Genomic DNA, 20445 nt, shown 5'->3' with positions numbered 1-20445 from the left:
TTGATAACATAATATTTAATCACACTTAGTGTTTAGTCTGGAATCTAGAGGGCCACATTTGTGTGGCGGGCCAGATTTGGCCCACGGGCCTTGAGTTTGACGCATGTGCTTTATACCATAAGATCAGAGGTGTAGCCCACCCAAAACTGAATTTAAGAGTAGCACTACTTCAATATATTTGTGCATGAGTAACAAGTATCCATTGAATGACAAGAGTGAAAAAAGTATTTGGTATAAATGCAACTTAAGTACTGAGTAACGCATGTAATTTAATATTTAAAAAATATGTCCACGGACAAACGATATAACATTATATGGACAAGTTAGTATTTTAAAGACTAAAATATGATTTTATGTATAAAAATATAAACTACAAAATATATAAAAATAAATATTACAAAGCAAGAAATCATACCAGAAAAAAACCTTTTCAAAATGTCTTTTTTTCCCATATAACCAATGACGATATATAAGTTACTGTAACTTTGTCAGTTTCAAAAGTCTCATCAGATTCAGACAGATATGAAAATCAGAACAACAAAGCTTGTAGTAAAATAATTATTCTCGTTTTGGCAAACTGTAGCTGTGTGTCTGTATCTGTTAAGGTTTTGGTTAAAACATGTTCTTCATTCAGTGAAATTATACATAGCAGGTAGAGTGTTACTCAAGTGAAAGTGAAGAAAATGCAGTGCGGTAAAACTCCTTAAAAGAAAAATATTTTCCAAAATTTACTCGGACAAAAACAATAGCCAACTTCCCAAGAGATGTTAATCTGTTGTCTGCTGCAGGAAATATGTTGACTAGTGCTAGGACATTTTTTCTGTATAGTACCATTTCAAACAACAGTCTCTTTTTAACTTTATTTGGAATTTTAGCTATAAAGAAATCTTGTTGTACCTGAGCTGATGAAGATGTTTCTAGTAAAAAAAATTATCCATTTGTATTCTTACAGGAACCATGGTTGGCAGGGACTGCACGGCTGAGTCAGGAACACACTGCGTTCCCTGTCAGACGGGAACCTACATGAACCACTCCAACAGACTGGGGAGGTGTCTCTCCTGCTCCACCTGTGACTCAGGTGCAGTCAGGGAAACTGAAAAGACGGGCCTTTTGATAACAATTTAAATAGTCCTAACAAGTGCTTTTATTTTCTAGGGCTTGGTCTCTTTGTGAAGCAAAACTGTACATCAACATTGGATTCGGTTTGTGATGTTCTAAGTGGATTTTTCTGCAAAAGTTTAATAGATAGTACAGGATGTAGCAMAGCAGAGAAACATTCAGTCTGTAAGCCAGGAGAGAGAATAAAGCAGCCTGGTGAGTCTGAATTCATTCGTGGATTTAAAACCATTTGTAAATGTTGGTGTGTTTCTGTGTTAAACTGTTKGTGTTTTAACAGGAACCAGCAGACATGATACAGTGTGTGAAGCTTGTCAGCCAGGCTCCTTTTCCCCAGATGGAGTGAACTGCACTCTGTGGAGAAAGTAAGATAACAGGACCTTTCAGCTCATCATTTCATTCCACATCTTCCTCAAAATSACCTGAAACGTCCCGACTTRGAATGGGGGGTTAAAACAGACTAACCATTATTATAGCCATAGCTATAATAATATAACCATTATTATATTATTATAGCCCTGATCAACCTCGCAATGTAGTCATAAACCCGCACCCACTTAGAACTGTATGGTTGTGGAGCATGATTTAAGGTGAAGACAAAAGTCCCATAAGGCCATTTTGCACTGTAGGACTCCAACACAAAAAGCATTGATGAYGCTCAGATAGATTTAATAGCTGCAGAGGAACTTCAGGAGTCTGACAGGTGTTTAATGTGAGGAATAAACTGAAATATCAATGTTGAAAAATCTCCTCATTATATTTTCTACATCAGAATTCTCTTCCAGAAAGACCTTTCTTCTACTACCATCACCTGCAGACAGATGAAATTGAGTTTAAATGAGTTTTCTTTTTTTTTAATGTAAGAATAATGGGAATAATGTGGGCACCGGTGGCTCAGGAGGCAGGAGTTTGTCCCGTAACCGGTGGGTTGCCAGTTAGAACTCCAGCTTTGTTTGTCTCAGTCGTGGTGTCTGCCGGTGACAGACCGCTGCTTTCCCATCATCATGTGAATGACTSAATGTTGTGGGAAGCATGACTCTGCACTCGATAAAGTGCTTTACAAGTACAGGTGCCAGTAGCACCCAGTTGTACAAGTACAGGTCATAATGTTAGGTGGAAAAAACTTAGCAATATCTTCATTTAGAGCCTCTCCGTTCCAGTTCTCAGGGTCCACCGCCCTGCATGTTTTAGGTGTTTCCCTTCTGCCACACACCTGACTTTCAGGTGTGGCTCATTGCATGCAGAGGAAATCATGCAGTAATTTGAATCTGGTGTTCTGGAACAGAGACATTTACAATATGCAAGGCAGTGATCCCTGAGGACCAGAATCGAGCAACACTGATTGAAATCAAACAATGTAAAACATGGACGTTTACTCTAAAAGTGCCAGTTCATTAAAGGCAGAACAAGTACTGTATGTGTACATTTGGTAATAGAAGACTAAAATGTGTTTCTTATTTTCTCCAACAGATGCTCTGAAAACCAAACCACAGTCCAAGATAGAAGCTTAACAGCCGATGTCTGCAGAAATGGATCATTAAGACACAGATATTTTYTGTTGCTGCCATTTGTTTGCTTCTTAATACTGTGCTTAGTGCTTTCTAGAGGTTTGTGGTGATTTGAATAACTGTTTGATYTAACTGTTTGATAAGCAATAAAACTTCTGCTTTTTAAAATAATGTTATATATGTTCAAAAACGAGTAGTGCTGGTTACATTTACTTGAAAAAAGAGGCACTAATAAGTATTTTTACTGCACTGCACTTTTTCCTTTTGAGTATTATTGCTACTCTTACTTCAATAAATTGACTGTACATTTAACGAAGTAGACTTCAGTGATAGGATTTCACTTCAGACTCTTAGATTTCTTCCATGTATGATCTACTGTTTATTCAAATTTGAACATAATTAGTTAACATTTTATACAGTTACTGTTAACATTTCTGTATTTTGTATTAATAAACACGTTTAATTGAAAAGTTACATAAAGGTTTGTTTATGTATTTATATGAAAGTAAAAGTTCGTCTACTCTGAATTTGAAATGACAAAAAAAAACTTTAGCTGTTCACTACAGCAATTTTGCACGCACTGCGCATTGTCCACCAGATGGCGCCTCGTGACTTTATATTTGTGAACATCAACGATGTTCACAAATATATTTTTGAACTGTTTTTTTTTATTTTTTTAAGCATATCGCTAAATATATTTTAAGCATATCGCTAAATACTTCTGCAACATCACACTAGTAAAATAAAGCATGTGACTGTAGCACTTTAAAAACTTTAAAAAATTATATTGCAGGATATAATTATTTAATGTCTGCTGGAGAAGCCCCGTTTATTGCTGTAAGAGGAAAAACAGGGAGAAAAATGACATGTCAAACCATAAAAATATAATACTTTGACAAGAAGTTACAATAAACAGTTTATTAAATTTATTCAACAACAGCATTGCCAGTCTCTGTTTCTGTGTTAGACTTGTTGCTGTGGCAGCCATGGACAGGAACAGCGGGACAGGTGAATTTGGATTACCGTAACCATAGTGAGAGAGAAGAAGTGCTGTCAAGCTGAGTCAGACAGTGTTTAGACTGCAAAGAAGATTTGCTTTCAAAATAAAAGTGCCACCATATCACTGCCATAAATATTAACAGCATTAGTTCTATTTTGAAAATCAAATACGGAAATAACAACGCTACTTAAGTTCCTTTGACTAAGAACTCCGTCATCGAAGCCTTAATGATTCTGAAACAACAAAACTTTAAAGTAGCTTTACTAGTTTAATTCAGTCTAAGCGTCACCTCCAGCCTCGGTATGTAAAACCTTGTATTCTGAAGTGAGAAGAAGTTCGGACAGCAAAGTTTGGACGTGTCCTGTTAACGTTGGGCTGCTTGGGAGTTGAACCAAACTCTTAACGATGCATATGCTGGCGTCAAACGGATCCATCATGGACCTGAACTCCGAGTGGGTGAAAGTTAAGGCTCACTACCGTGGGTGAGTGATTCTCCGTGGGATGCACTCGGAAAGCTGTCATTATTTATCCTAACCGAGGTGGCGAGGGGAAGCACCGAGAATGTGTTATGGGTCAAACTGTACGCTCGTCATCTTTGGCTCGCGCTCAGTGCTTCCGCCGCACACCTTACCGGCGGCACACTCTCTCTCAGCTGTACGGAGGAAAACTAGTTCCAGCTTGGAGAATGGTTGCACAAATACCTGAAACTCGCAATTCTTTATTTAGAATGTATGTCAGAAGGTAATTGTGTCGTATTTGTTTTCTTGAGGTGTGCTCACGGCCCATTATGCCTAGGCTTTTTGGTTTAAACCATAAAGGTCAGATGAAGTTGAATGTGACGCAATTTTGTAATCAGAAAAACTTCAACACAAGGCAAAGACATATTCCCCTGYATCGGTGTTCATTTTGGCTGATGGAAGAGGCTCCGAAGTTTCTTCTCATACAGTTGAGGCCAAAATGATTCCTGCACCCAACACACCTTTAGATTCAAAGTTATTTTTAATTCAATCAAGAAGATTGCTTCTGATAGAAAATGACCCATGGAAACTRCCTGAAGATGAGATAATTTACAGGAGATGTCATTGTTTATTTACATAAGAAAGGTATGTCAAAATCTATTTGTACCCCTTCTCAATCACCAAAAGAAAACTCTTTACTAACATGAGATCAATGCAACATAATTGCTGACGTTGCATGATTCTACATCTTTTTTTTTCCATTACCGTTCATCTTTAGGGAGAGTTTGCACCTAAAGCCTCCTGGTCATGACCCTAATCTTTAGCTTCCTCAAATTCAAAAATACTTTATTGATCTCTAAGAGAAATTACTTTTTTTTTTTACTACAGATTCTGTATCAGATTTAAGTCAGTACTCTGACTGGGCCACGCCAAAACATTATTATTTAATACAGTTATTCCAGGCAACATTCAACAAATAATCTTTCGATGAATGACTTGTAATGGTTCTCTTCTTCTGTAATGCATTTTTTTTCTCCTCTAGAAACATTGACAGACAGTAGTCTTCCTTTAAATTAAAAATACATCTATCTTCCATTCTTTTTGCAGACAGTAATTCCTGAAAACTCATCTCTAAACCATTTCCAGGTATGGATGGATGCCAATCAGTGTTAAAGTGCTCTAGTATCACATCAGTAGATTTTGGGAATACATCTTGCCTGAAAACACAAACTGACAACTTGGTTTATTTCCTCATAAATTCTCCTCATCTTCTGGTAAATCACCACTAACCATCATCAACTCTCTTCCCCTGAACAGGAATAAGGAATTATATTGTGGATCGACTCATGTCACTATATTCAATCCTTCAACTACAATAAAYACTAGTAGATAAAAAGCTGTTGGTGCTCTGAATATACCACTGAACAGGTTCTGAGCTCAGAGATATGGGCTGTAAGAGCATCTCATAATGTGGAGATGCTTCACTTGTGCATGTTACACATCTTACCTGCTGTATTCACATGTAAATGAAAGCACTCTTTAGCTCCGTAAATGTTATTAAATTGAGTTAAACCGATCGGTGTCGGAGGGGCTCTGTTCTCTTGGATTCTGATTCTGATCTACCAGAGTGACTCTTGTGTCTGTGTAAGAATGGAGAGCTGCTTAYTGTTGTTCAGGATGCAGAAGTCTTAATGAAGAAAACACACCTGAGGTCCCACCAGCATGTCTCCCTGTGGACCAGTGTGTGTGTGTGTGTGTGTGTGTGTGTGTGTGTGTGTGTACTGTTTGACACTTAACAACCTGCTTTCTTTAAACCACATGTTGTAAAAGAAACTCAGTTTTTTTAAATGTTCTTAGAAGACAGTCACTRTCTTCCTGTAGTMCCTCTGSTTCAAGGTTCGAACTCCAACAACTCGTCCTCATCACATCCCCATCACACCTACATATCTGCCTGCAGTGCAGTTTGTTAGAACGCTAAACGCCGAAACACTGACCTCTCATTAGATGTTTGTGACAAATGGTAGAAATGAAAATGCGCAAAAGTTCCAGATAATTAAGAAGTGAGCACAAGCTTTTGCAAAGCTTGGGTTTTGTTGATTAACATGTATTTTGGTGTTGAGCATTTTTAAAAAGGAAGATTGCCTTTTATATTAAAACAAGATTCTTAGTTTTGCACATAACGTTTGAGTTCTAAAAAAGAAACCTCTAACATCTTGCAGAACTAAAGCTCTGTTGAACTACAGCAGTCTGCTTCATTTGCAGATTTAATTAGTTTTATTTACACTGAACTGATTTCAGACTGTTGTTTGTTGGCCAAAGTTAGTTTACATTTATATTGATCTATTTTCTATGATGCACTAAACATATTGTGTGATTTTGTGTTTGTATATGAATATATTCTTTTACTCTAGTGACTGTTTATACAGGGAAGAAAGCAAAAAAGAACCCCTCTGTTTTGAAGGTACATATTTGTCTGGCCAAATCAAAGTAAGGAAGAAACTGAAAATGTGGAATATCATCTGTGATATCGAGATATTTAAAAATACATATTGTGTTATAATTTTTTGCCAATATTGACCACTGCTGGTCTAAATGTGCCTGCATAATTCAATTCAACTCAATTAGGTAGGGACAGATGCACATTAACATTGACAAACTGAATAAAACAGCATTTCCATGTATCATGGTGTTGTAGCATGAGCTAATTTGCAGCATTTGTCCCTAGGTGAGCTTTTCTTAACAATATACCTAAAAACTATTAAGAAGTCAAATGATGTTAGAAATTTAAAATGATAAAACATGGTGTTGACAACATATGCAACATTATAAATATAAAGCAAGAAAATGTAAAAAAGAAACAATAAAAACGAAATATTTCAATGTTACATTTCTGTTTTTGATGTAGCCAGAGTTTTGTTTGCTTTTGAACATACTGAAACTGGATTTCATTTTTATTGGGAGATTTCCCGATTTATCCTCTGATTTTATCTACGTGCTAAAAGTCTGAAAATCATCCACTTTTTAAAAGAGATCGGTGATTGGCCAGAAAATTGCGATGTGTGCACCCTTAATTCCAATATCATTAAACTATTGATGTAAACATCACTAATCACACTGATGAGGCTGGCTGAGTCTTTAGACCTAAATCAAGTTTTCCAGAATAAATGACCGATTCGTGATTCTGATCATTTTAGTGCTGTTTACTCTGACATTTATTTTAAAGGGACAGTATTATGTGTTTTCCAACTACATGGAATCATTTTATAGCACAATCAAGTAAATGTTGCCCTTAATTGTCAGTTGCACAGGAGCGCCACAGGGCGCTGTACTCTCACCGTTCCCTTTCACTCTTTACACTTCAGACTTCCAGCACAAGTCCGACTTCTGTCATTTACAGAAATACTCAGATGACACTTCAGTTGTTTGTTTCAGAGATGGACAAGAGGCTCATGGACTGATTAATGTCATGGTGTGGGAACAATCCTTAATTTGATCAATCAAAAAAGATTGGGGCAAAGAGTCTAAGGACTTGTTTGCTTTTTGTGTTTTTACAGAAGAATTCCGATTAATCAATCATTCAAAGTAGTTATATAATATAAAATAAGATACTTTATTCATCCCCAAAGGGGGTAGGGAATCATTTGGTTTGACCCAGCATAGTACATGTGCATGCATACATTTTTATCAAGTTACATGTTTCCAAATATTGCATGTTCTTCAAAGAACTGCAAATATTAATGTTTTATTAATATTTGCTTTGTCAATTTCTTCTCTGAAATTGTGTGTTTAACAGCAACACAACTTCTGTGTACCTTGTAAATAGTGCAAAAGAAAAAAAATGAACAAATAAAAGCAACACTATGGTATATTTGCTGTTGTGCTGCTATTGTATGATTTTTCAACTGACTCTGTAAAACCTCTTGAATGCTCCACCCAGAGTTGGTGTCCTGGACCTTTTACATCTTTTTGTTTTGTGGGTCAGAAGCTGGAAAGTTTGTGAATCACTGGTATGGAGGACGTCTGCATAAAGAGGACTTCAAGGCCTCCCCAGAATGTTCTTTCTTTAAATGCTGTTGTGTTTGTGATTTAGACATAATCTCCACCTGATGGTGCAGCTTGGAATGTTTGTGTTACTCGAAGGACATGTTCCCAGAAACGTCCAGCAGTTTCTGCTTTTAAAGTAGCAGCTAATGCATACTTATAGTGAATTCAGTCATAACTCAGCTGATCAGACCTGTGTGTATTGTTGTATAAACTACTAGAGGACCACTTTCACAATATTTACCAACAAAGTGAGGTCATTTGTGGAAAGTGACCTTTTCCTCACTTCTTTTGCAGTTCTACTGCGCTCTACTACTGAGGTTAAGAGGTATAATGTGAATAAAATTTTTATTAAGTATAGGGTTAGAGATAGACTAGTAATGGTGAGGGTTATAGAAAATGCCTGGATTAGGCATAAATACAGTTACTAAAATGAATAGAGGTCAATATAAAGTCCACAGTTTGTATAGAAGTGCAAGGCTGTGTGTGCATGTGTGCACGCGTGTGTGTGTGTTGCGGCTGTAGGTGATGTCGCCCAATAATGCTGAAGTTAATTCCATCGGGTTCCTATAATCCTCCTTTTTGATTCATGAACACACTGACCCCTTCCTTTGTGACTCATATCCAGATGAATCTCATCTTGGCCAAACAGAGTATTAGCCACATTGTTCCACTTCCTGGATTATTCTCTCTGCACAAAGTTTTCCTAGAATGTACTGTTTTCTGCAAAGAATATTGCTGTAAAAACTATTTAGTGAGAAGCAGTATTTGTCGCACATTTGGCTAACATTGACTTTGGGAGCTTGTGAGAAGAAAACATGGATGAAGTTATGAATCTGACGAGATGCTTACTGTCTGCTTCAGTAGTTAGCACAGAAGTAGCTAGAGAAGCAGAATGAGTCACTGGGCTGTTTTTAGTTAACATAGTGGGACTGTTCTTTTTGACTACTAAACATCTTTAGCTAAATACTTGTTCACATGCAGAGTTCGTGATGAGCCTCCATAGCTGATTACGTTAGCATACAATAAAAGATCCAGTGAAGCTAACTAGCTGGAGGTTGCTTCATGTTGAAGGACGGTTGGTTGTTTCCACTGTGGTCACATGCTTGCTGAGGAGGAAGGCTAGCTCAGTGACTCGATGAAACTGGATTATTACTTGGTGGAATAACATTTTTAAAAATGTGGTTTAGAAGACCAAAAGCTTCCTGGTTACTGGTCATGGAGCGGGAAGTGATCTGTGTTATCAGGCTTCAGGCTACGCAGGCGTTGTATCTATGCTGCTCTCTGCTGTGGGTGTGTCAACTCAATTACCTCAGATTGTGGGGTAAAAGTAAAGATTTTAATATATATTTAATGCCAATTACATTAATTTTAATAACTGAACTGAACTTCTGATTAGGCCTGTCACAATAACAAATTTTGCTGGACGATTAATTGTCTAAAAAATTATTGCGATAAATGATAATATTGTTCAAGACCTTTTGACACTGATTTAATGGAAATGACTAATAATGCATGTGATTTTCTGCCATAGAAATATACACTTTATTTTCAAAAGAACACATAACACTGGAACTGATAAATAAAACAACCAAAATCAAAAATAAAATGGATTCTCAGTCTCCATTAACAAAAAACACACCTGAATAAAAACTAAACAACATAAAACCAAAGTGGAAATAAATACTGCATTCAACCAAAAGAGTGCAGATTATAAAGTCTGTATACTATATTGGCCTAAAGTAATCTATAGATTTAAATAGAGGAGATGGGCACATCCGACTACCTAATACTATAGTCCATACTGCACGATCTTTTGCCCCTATTTTCTCCTTAGGACAATCTTAGAATGTTGGCCGATCTAAGATTGTCGCTGGTGATTTCGTAACCGATCATCATGTAATGTGATTTAGATCGTCGTGGCCGCTCCGATCTAAATCAGGGTTTGTGGCAGGTAGCCAATCAGAAAACGCGGATTCTCCTCTGCGCTTTCTGAGGAGAAATTATGAGGTGAATCCCAAACAACTGACACGGCGCAACACGAAGTCCAGCGGACAACAGAGATGAAATGTGAAAACAACATTAATATTTATTCAACATTTCGTGCAAAGAATATAGAAATGACAAGGACAAATTGCCAAATTGCTACCGCAGTTGATAAACCAGGTAAGTTTTCAGCTGTTTTTTTTGTTAACAAAATAGGTTATAATGATTTTCATTCAGTCAGGACTTTATGTTGACTCTAGCCACATGCATCACAAGTAGATTCTAGTTTTGATTAATGTCTGGTTTTAAAATTTGTTAACTGGACTTGTAGCCATTACCCATGTGGCTGGACACCACACGGTACGATCAAACCGTTATATCTAGGATTTCTGTCTGCTACTGTGTGGTCTCTCAGGTTTTGAAAATGGGCCGACAATCCAACATCTCATGTCTGTGCGCTGGACATTAGACTAGGGAAATGAGGAAGGGGGGGTCAGTGGAGAGTACCGGAGTTTAGCCTTTTTTCATTAAGTGTCAAAAACAAAGAAAAATGGCAGGAAGAGACGATAAAGCCGATAATTAAAATGAGGTCGATAGGTTTAATTTATCCTGCCATTTATCGTTTATTGCGACAGGCCTACTTCTGATCATTTTATTGTATTGTTGATCTTAATGTTTTATTTTGCAGCTGTTGTGAATTAGCCATAACATTCAGATTATCTCCATCTGTCCCTATCAAATAAACATTGAATAAAAAGTAAGTTTGTGTGAAGGATATAATTATTAAACATTAAACCCCAAGAAAACCTAATGTTGAAGGACTGGAATTTCCAGTCCCTTGTTGTCCTGTAGATGGACATAAACATGAAACACATTCATATTCTACATGCCAGGTCTGTGTGGTTAGAATGAAAAAAGTGGAATTTGAGAGAAAAAAAATTAACAGATGTCATAGAGTCCCATCAATGCTGGTAGAAAGTAGGAAGACTGTATTTTTCCTTTAACACAGAAAGTTTACTTCTCTAGAAATATCTCCAGGATTCAGTCATTGTTGCTGTTGGTCATCATCAAGACAACGTTTTAAAAGCACGTAGACGTGTCTGTCTGCTGCAGTGTGGAACACGAACCCTGAAGAATGCAACTGTGAGAGTGCTTCAAGATGGGGGACAATGAGTGGGTGGGATGGGTGTTTACCATGAAAAGCTTTGGCTTCCAGCAGCAGCACAAGTGTGATGGATGAGCATCTGAAGCAGAGGCACAGAAGGAATGACAGAAAAGAGAGAAAGCTCTAGACTCTAGGAAGTTTGACAAGTTGTATCTGTTTGAAGAAACTGTTAAACTGTTACTGCTCAGGCTTCATATTAGGGGTGTCCTGGTGTGATATTGATATTGCAGCCTAGACTACTGGCTCTTAATAATACTGATCCGGTCCAGTATCTGTACCTACTTTTATTACTTATTTTGTTTAGTGAAATTTTAGAAAAGGCTTGATCAAGCAATATTACTGAGAGAATAGTCAACAACATTATGTATGAGACAAACTGATCCATTTGTCATTAACCAATGTCTTAAATAAATTTGAAACCTAAACATAATATTCTCCAATTGAATAAAAAAAGAAGGGAAGACCCTGAAAAAGACAGTCGGGTGCTTCTACATGATTGGAACAAAAAAAGAAAACAAAACTTTGTTTATACTTCCAACTGTTTTAAACTTAAGAGTCCACAACTCCAGTTTCACTCACTGTGCCCAAAACAATGTGATCTTTATTAAAACAATAGCATAACCAAATTAACTTATCACTGCAGTCCTTAATGTGTGACTAACTCTTAAGTCAACCTTTTTTTACTGATGAACTGCCTAATGAGTTGCTTTTGGTTTTATCCTTATGTTTCTGCAGGAATTTTGATTTTGTTTACATAAATTTGTTTAGTTCCCTTTGGCCAGTTTGGAGCTGGAGTAGCGAGTGTTGCCATGGTGAGCACTGAAGATAGCATTACTCAGTGTTACAAATGTGTGATTTATTTGCTATACGCAGTGTATAGCAAATGGGTCTCTTCTGCTCTGACTATGATTGAGGGTATAATAATAAAATGCTCTCATCTTTTATCATTTGTGTTTTAACCAAAGATGAATGTTTTCATTTGAGCTGAGTATTATATTAGAAACAAGAACATTTCTGACTTGATTTGCTCAGTACGATAAGCTTTGTTTATGGCGACACCTGAGTCTGTATCTGAACGAATTAGAAAACATTTGCTGGATCAGTAATGAAGCACCTTCAGTTGATCTCTGCAGTTATACCTTTAAGCCTGAGTGTGGTGTTTACGTGCTTGAAGGCGCTCTACATTCACCCAGGTGGGTGTTAAATGGTGTGGAGCAATGCCTGCAGAGAGGCTCGCTGTTTCTGCTCCACCTTGTCAGAGTCCAACTGATATTTGCTATAAACACACCCAGAAAGCTGTCTGACACACTCGAGAGACCACTGGCCGCAGCTCAGACAGATTCCACTCTTGTGCTGGGTGTGTGTTTGGCCCTGTCTCCATGTGGATGTTGGTACTGATCAGCTGCATTGTTGAATGTCAATACAAGCTGCAGAACAATCCACAGTCAGTCCCCAACAGAACTCTGAGTGTGGATGTTGAAACTGAACATTTGCACCCTTATTTAGAAAAGTCCTTGGCTGATAAGGGTACATGAAGGCCACAACTGAGATGAAATTCAAACAACATAGATGGTAAACGCATTGTTTATGACCTTTGAGTTCAACACTGTGCTCATTTTATAGCCTCAGTGTTTAAGAGAGGGTAAAGTCTTGGTCACTGATTTGTAATCCGGAAAAGTGACCAACATATTTGTTCTCAGACATGTGGTGTGTGTATGTGAGCTTCATCTAGTGGCTTGGAAGAATAAATATCACCCTGTTTACTAGTTCAGCTAACCTTTTCTTTTAGTGGGATTGTGAGGGAACATTGTTAGTAGTCAGCATCTCACCTGTAATAAAGTCAGAACATGCTCCAAAAAGTTCAGTATTATAGATTGCAGATCACCATGGCTTTCAGTGTAAATGACAGATGCCCATATAAAAAGGTTCTGGACTCTGTGGAGAGCGATCCATGAGTGAAAATGATGTCATGCTCCTTGAGCCTCTCGGTCACAATCGGAGCCCAGTGAGTCCTGGCATTGTCATCCTGGACTATCCCTCTGGAAGAGGGTCAGTCTGGACTCATCACTCAATCAAGTTTATGTGTATAGTAACGAGGCAGCGAGGCTGAAATGTGCTCACAGGGACATAACATTGATTATTGCAACAGCGTCTTCACAGGTCTTCCCAACAAATCAATCCTCAGCTGCAGCTGGTCCAGAACGCTGCTGCTTGCGTTCTCACTAAAACCAGGAAGATGGAGCACATAACACCAGTKTTAAAGTCCCTACACTGGCTCCCTGTAGCTCAAAGAATAGACTTTAAAATACTGTTGTTGGTTTATAAATCACTGAACAGCTGAGCAACAAACTACATTAAAGATCTGCTGTTGCTGTATCAACCTTCCAAACCCCTCAGGTTCTGCTCTGATATTTTTTTTTCTTTTTAGGCAGACCTGTGAAAACACAGTTGCAGTTATCAATGAGACTAAAGATAAATGCATGGAGGAGTTTCTCTGGATCTTGCTGGGAGCTAAAATCATACCAGTTTCTTCAGTCAGAGAGGATTGAACAGCCTCAGTCCTCGCTGATTGAGGCTGTTCAGTCCCAGTCCCTTGAGTTTCCTGTGGAAAGAAACAAAACATAGCCAAATTCTACTGTCGTACATCTTCGATTTGATTTCACCAAAGGTTTAAGTGATCGTGAGACTGTGAGACCCATCATAGTTTGAAGCATGCAGCACTGGATCCTGATGTTATTTTTGCTGTATTTGTTTACATGCTTGATAAAAATGATAAACAAGACAGCTGTAATGAGTGGGCCTTTCTGAATACATCATTTTCTCTGTAAACCTGTTTGTGTGTCCTTGCCTTGTAAATGCCTTGAGGAAGCAGCTGAAACATTAAGCTTGATTGAGACTTTGCCATATTTCACATTATCAAGGAGAAGTTTTGTCTGCATTCAGTAATAATGAAGGAATTTACCCTTTGGTTAGAATTCTTGCGTTAAGATCCAGTTTTTAAAGTAAAAACCTGTTCTTGACATCTTCTGTTTGTGTGGTTTCAGGTTGATGTTGATCACTGACTTGGCTGCCACGGTAAACTTCGTGGAGCTGTGTGAGGAAGTGAGAACAATGTGCAGCGTTGCTAAGCAACAGCCCATCACACTCAAGTGGATCGATGATGAAGGTGAATGAGCTACATGGTCAGATACCATATATCTGTTTGACTTCTGCTGAGTTTGTATATTGTCTTCCAAGTACTTCTGCAAACTGAAGTTGTCTTCCTGGGCTTCCTGGACTGGCTGTTTCACAAGTCATCACCACCACAGTGCACTTGGAAATTATTTTATGTCTTGCATCTGTAGAAATACTAAACTTGTTGACCCAACACAAAAATAAGACTTCAGAGTCAACTTGGACTTGTGCCCTAAAGACTTGAGTCTTAACTTGGACTCCTGGTCTGAGATGCAAATCTTAGTACCAGTTTTATGTTAATCTAAAACTTGCTATTGATACTGACCTGTTTGTGTTCGCAGGAGACCCTTGCACTATTTCCTCTCAGATGGAGCTGGAGGAAGCTCTTAGGATTTACAGCAGAAGCAAGAGATCTGTACTGCTGCTGCATGGTGAGTTTCTTCCTCAGCTGCTTTCAAACTGGACATTAAGGCATTTTGTCTTGGAGCATCATAAAGATCTGGAGGCAAACTATCATTAAATCATAATTTCAAAACATCTGTTGCCAAGAAACTCCTTTATAACCATATAATAACATCCAGACTGGGGATGTAAACAAATAATCGACTTACAAGTAATTGTCAATAAATGGTTTATTGGATTAAAATTCATTTCATTCAATTATTGGGAATCAAAATTTACATGGTTGTTTGGCTTATGCAGTTATTACTGATTATAACTATTAATTCATTATTGATTAAATGATTAATAAAAACAAATTATTTAGTTTAGGTGACACCTATCCTGCAGCCACCCCCACAGCATTCTCTAACCATTAAAAAAAGTATTTTTTATGTGCTGAAATGATCTTTCCCTTCTATTGGTGCCGAAAGGCCAATTTGTATTAAATTTGTGACTTCTCTCCCCCCTTCTTCCTTTGTTTTGTTAATAATCAAACTCAAAAGTTTGTGGTCCAACCTGATCCTCAGTAGATAACAGCCAAACACTTTAGACCAGCTATTTATTGTCTCTAGCATGTTGCTATGAAATAAAATAAGAGTGGAATAATTACTATTTACTGAAAACGTAAAAATAACAACTGATTATTGAAATGTTCATTTGAATAAATATGTATTTTACGACACTTTAGTTGATTAATCTGTGGCACGTAAGGCCTTCCACACCTTACGCACTGGGTGAATCTAATCATGTTGTATTTACTGATGCGACATGTTTAGATGTGAGTCTTCCAGTTCTTCTACTTTCTTGGCAATTTTCACCTTTCAATCAAAGCCTAATTTCTTCAATTACTTTCCAGAAAAAAATCAGTATTGTTTTAAAGAACTGTAAGAGTATCAATAAATCTTGTCCTGGTCTGTAACTAATGTTTACATTTTTACATTTGTCGCTGCCATTACTTATAAGTCATTCTTGCTTTTTAGAACTTGAGTGCAAAGTAAATCGGTAATGTGTTTGTTTGGAGTGTAACCTCTGAAACTCTTTTTGTCTCTTCCAGTTTTCCCCAGCACTCCAGAGAAGCCAGGCATGCCCTGCCCTGGAGAAGACAGTAAGAGGATTCTTTAGCCCTCCTTTTCACATTTATTTCAACTTTGCACAGTTTTTTTTCAGCTGTAGCTGAGAGGCAGCCAATCATAGAACTGTGTAAATGTCAGCAGTATGTGCTTGGGACTTGGTCAGAGATAACATGCAGGTCACTGAGGAGCTGAACAGCAGACTGTTCAGCTCCTAAAGCAGCAACAAAGTGACCTAATGTGTGGATGTTGCCAGCTTTCCTTTGAACTTTCTCTGTAAGGTTCTATAATACTAAACCCTTTGGGTCACCTGACTACTCGTATATAAAATCCCAAGACTAAGACTGGAATATGCTCTGACCCATCATTTGAAGTTCCAACAATTGCAACTATTCTGGAGGTCAGGCTTAGTAGCAGGTTTATGTAAATTGACCGTTCTACCAGAACGTCATTATTATTATTATTAGGTCAGATGCTGATCTTGATGACAGTGCCTGGCTCACAATCTTCAGTTGAATGCTTCCCAAAAGTGTTTTAATAAAAAGTTCAACTCAGGGCTATGTGCTGGTCAGGAAGATTCCTCCACACTAAAGCCACTCATCAATGTCCTTATGGACCTTTTTGAATGCTGAAACTGAAGGGACCGTCTACCGTCTCTCCACCAGAATGAAACGGTCCAGAAGGTCTGGGTATCCCGAAGCATCAAGATTTTCTTTACCTGAACTAAACGTCTCGGCCCAACTCATGACAAACAACCTTATGTCATAATCCTCCTTCCAGCAAACTTCATACTTGACACGATGCAGTCGGGTGTGTGCTGTTTGTCTTGCAGTGGCCAAATCAAGATTCTCTATTAGAATCAGAGACAGGATTTGTCAGAGAACATGTCTCCACTGCTCTGGAGTGCACTAGCAGTGTAGAAACCATTTTATGAAGCTTTCTAATACATTTTCTTGAGGTAATGTGAAGGTGGCATGACCTTTGGAGGACCGTATTGGCTTTGTAGAGAGTTAGCAACCTCTGCGTCCTCTCGGCCCACTCTCTGATTTTATTCTTAATACTACTTGGTGGTTGACCTGTTGTTGTTCCCAGTCACCTCTGTTTTATGACACCACTAAGATTTGACTGTGGCATATTTAGCAATGAGGAAAATTTAGCAAGATGATTTATTGAATTGGTAGCATTTTATATTTTGCATTCACAGTACCAGCCTGGAATTCTGCTATGCCAGAGAGTGATCCTAATCTTTCCTGATGTTAGTAGAAGCAGTAAGAGAGTCTAATAGAGATCTTATTTCCACATTTCTGCTGTATGCTTGAGATCTTTTCAGCTGTAGCTGGGAGACGCCCCATAACTCTAGAAACGGCTAACAGTCATGTTAGCATGAAAGTGACTGGGATGCCTGTCGCTTGTAGAGAGCTACTACTGGATTGGATCCATTTACACAGATGCATAAATATTGACCCAGAACAATCAGCCTTGGCTAAACCTGCATCTGTATGCAAGCAGAGAAATACAGCTCAGAGATACACTGCAAACATTGATAATGAGTTTAAACATTGTCTTTCATTTTGACTTTGATCAGTGCAAAAAGATATAAAAAACGGTGTAAAATGTAGTGATAAAAAATGTTTACAGCCTTCATGATTACAGATCAAGCACTTCTAGGCCGTCAGATTGATGTCTTTGTATAGAGAGGATAGGTCTGCGTCCTGTTATCCTGATAATGTTGGAACATAAACATGAATTTCTAAAATGTTAGTTGGAAGTAACCTAGTGTTGGTTTGATAAAGAACTGGTTTGTTCTAACAATGTCCTGAGGACTAGGCAATAAAATAACATTCTATGCAGAAGTTAAGCTAGTACTTAAATTATGTTCAACACAATTTCCTTTGGACACTGCACATCGAAAATGACTTGGAGGAGCAAAGGGCATGCTGTAATTAAAAGCACTGGGTTTGGTCTCTGAGGGACATAAATGTGCTTATCCAATTTCATGGTGGCCTTCTTATCAATGTGATGTACATTCTGCAAGTTGAACAGTTGAACCTCAAACACTGGGATTCACTGCAGTAACTGGTTTTCAAGATTACATTTTTAGAGAAGTTTAGTTGGTAAGATCAGGGAAACAAATATGGAATTCGCCGTATTAACATTTGAAATGTTTTGGTTTGCTCCTACAAAAGGCAAATGTGAAACACCTGAATGAACAGTGAGCCTTGCAACTCCGTTGCGGAAACTCCATGCATCTGGCTGTGTAGAAAGAGGAATGTAGTGACCTTGAACAACATGGTTGTTGGAGCCAGAAGAGGTCTGGTCTAATTTATCACACACACAACCATCTTTCAGGTTAATGGAGAGTAATCTGAAACAGAAATTATGCAATGTGCTGCAGATGTGTGGACAAAAATGGTCATAAGGAATGAACATACTGTATATAATTACAGATTCAATGAAGTTGTCAGAGCTCTTAGCTGAACCTTTTTGGTTCAGGAATATCAAGAGTGAATGGATGGACAAGTTGATACACAACAATGTAGAATCAGTCCAGCTGTTGAACTGCGAGGATTCACTGTTGCTATGTTCCTCCCCCAGTTTGTTCTCACACTGTTTGCTTCACTCCCTCGCTGTCTATTTGCTGTGCTAGCAACTTCCTACAGATTTTGAATCGTACTCCTGGGTGTGTGAGTGTGTGTTTCTGTGTGTTGTATTTCATGGGGAACTGTCGGCTTTAGTGGAGACTTAACCCAGGTTTACTGGGTGAAGAGAAGAGTGTCGTTCTGTGGGTAAGTAATGAAGGTTTTACTTTTACTTTATCTGTGGCTCACTGCTGTGATTTTCTCTGTTATGCTTAATTTGGTTCCATACTTTGTTAATTAGTTGAATGAAGAGGCGAGGACAGGCTCGTCTTCTCAGGGAGGAGAATTAGGGTTCACAGGATGGGAGGATGAAGGAAGTCACAGTTGCTTATTTATTTTCACACTGTTTATTTTCAAGGCTAACTCAGATCTTCTGAAACTATGCAGAACAAAAAAAAAATGAATGAACCCCGGATGTTTCTACAACTGGGTTTCATGCAGGGAATATTTTCAATAAACTTGGTATTCTGAAAGTTTTAGTGGCCAATTCCAAAAGATTTACTCAATTCTCAGTTTTTAATTTTTATAAGCAATTTTCTACATAAATGAATGATTTTTTTTTTTAATTGAAGTTGGCATTTAAAACTTCAGTTTTACTTTTTGCTGTTTTATGCTCATAATTTGTGTTAAGAGTAAATTTTTCCACTTGCATCTTGTAATCCATTGTCCCTGTATCACACTGATAGGATTCCTGACTGTTCTGGGCTTTTTTTTGTCTGATGGATACTCTTAAGAAAACTGTGCCGCTGCATTACCTCACATTTCCCTTGTTGATAAAATGCATTGGAAGAAAAAAAATAATTGCCAACTGCTATAAATGATAACAACTAGAGATGCACAAATATATCAACACTATCATCGATATCGGCCGATATTAGTCATTTTTTAAAAAAAATATCTGTATCGATCTGATAAATAAAACTAAATAAAATAAGTTAATCAATAACCAGTATTTATTTTCCTCTTGTTGCTGTTTGTTTCAGGAGGGGAATAGGTTGGTCATGCAGTATGTGGTTGGTCATGTCAGTGACAGTGATGCAGCGCTGCATTGTGGGGAGTTAAACTGTAGAAGAGCAGCAGTGGTGAAGACTACTGTATGCTTGTTTTTTTTTTTTTTTTGTTTTTTTTTTTTCTTTTCAAGGTGCCGAAAGAGTAATGATGAAAAAAATAGTATGCATCATAGTATGCATCATATAATGCATACTATTTTGGTTGTCAGTTCTAGCCCCATTCTGCCTCTCTCTGCTATTGTGTCCTTCACGCACCCGGCCTGCTGGCGGTCAGAGAACCCGGTAGCACCGGTGGAGTTTGTTGTCCAGTTTAAAACCCAAATCACTTACGATTGGTTTAAAATAAAACCAACATCATCAGCAAAAAGTGGACTCCTGGTGCCAAATAGCATCACCTCTGTTTTCTGTTATTTCAACAGTTAATAGTTATCTTTCAGCCTTTTAGTATTTATGAACATTTCTTATTTAGTTGTTGAAATCAAATTGATCACAAGTAAAATTTTGGGTTTTGCTATTTAAGTTGAATTAAGTCACTTTCTTTTCCAGAGATAGAAATATTTATTAAATGGGAATCTTTCATTTATGTCAGGATGTTTTAATGATGCAAAAATCGTATGACACCAGCAACATCAAAAGCTCAGTGAAGAAGAAAATTCTCCTGAAAGTAGTTTGATGTTGATAATTTAACCAAACTAAGAGGCATATGGAGAGAGAGAGAGAGAGAGAGAGAGAGGGAGAGAGATGAACAGACCTCCCTCTGTGCTGAAACTGATGCAGACTGGGAGGAGGTGGAAATGTTAAAATCCTGGATGATGCGCTCAGGGGACAGAGGCTGCT

At 37.8% G+C, this 20445-nt stretch overlaps 2 protein-coding genes across 5 annotated transcripts in view; both read left to right on the top strand.

Moving 5' to 3' along the window:
• Window positions 1–2792, top strand: part of LOC103466970 (tumor necrosis factor receptor superfamily member 14-like) — a 13604-nt gene extending 10812 nt beyond the window's left edge. The window contains exons 3-6 of one of the 2 annotated variants that reach the window (XM_017305671.1): window positions 953–1078; window positions 1156–1314; window positions 1397–1481; window positions 2587–2792. In XM_017305671.1, coding sequence (XP_017161160.1) covers window positions 953–1078; window positions 1156–1314; window positions 1397–1481; window positions 2587–2734 — 518 coding nt within the window. In that variant the 3' untranslated portion in view covers window positions 2735–2792. The remainder of the gene's footprint in view (window positions 1–952; window positions 1079–1155; window positions 1315–1396; window positions 1482–2586) is intronic. The other variant, XM_008412940.2, reaches the window with a different exon arrangement.
• Window positions 2793–3835: 1043 nt separating this feature from the next.
• Window positions 3836–20445, top strand: part of prkcz (protein kinase C, zeta) — a 97850-nt gene continuing 81240 nt past the window's right edge. For all 3 annotated transcript variants that reach the window (XM_008412928.2, XM_008412926.2, XM_008412925.2), the window contains exons 1-4: window positions 3836–4106; window positions 14319–14440; window positions 14790–14879; window positions 15944–15994. In XM_008412928.2, coding sequence (XP_008411150.1) covers window positions 4030–4106; window positions 14319–14440; window positions 14790–14879; window positions 15944–15994 — 340 coding nt within the window. In that variant the 5' untranslated portion in view covers window positions 3836–4029. The remainder of the gene's footprint in view (window positions 4107–14318; window positions 14441–14789; window positions 14880–15943; window positions 15995–20445) is intronic.

Source organism: Poecilia reticulata, linkage group LG7 (genome assembly GCF_000633615.1).
Source record: "Poecilia reticulata strain Guanapo linkage group LG7, Guppy_female_1.0+MT, whole genome shotgun sequence".
NCBI lineage: Eukaryota > Metazoa > Chordata > Actinopteri > Cyprinodontiformes > Poeciliidae > Poecilia > Poecilia reticulata.
This window is presented reverse-complemented; position numbering and strand designations above follow the sequence as displayed.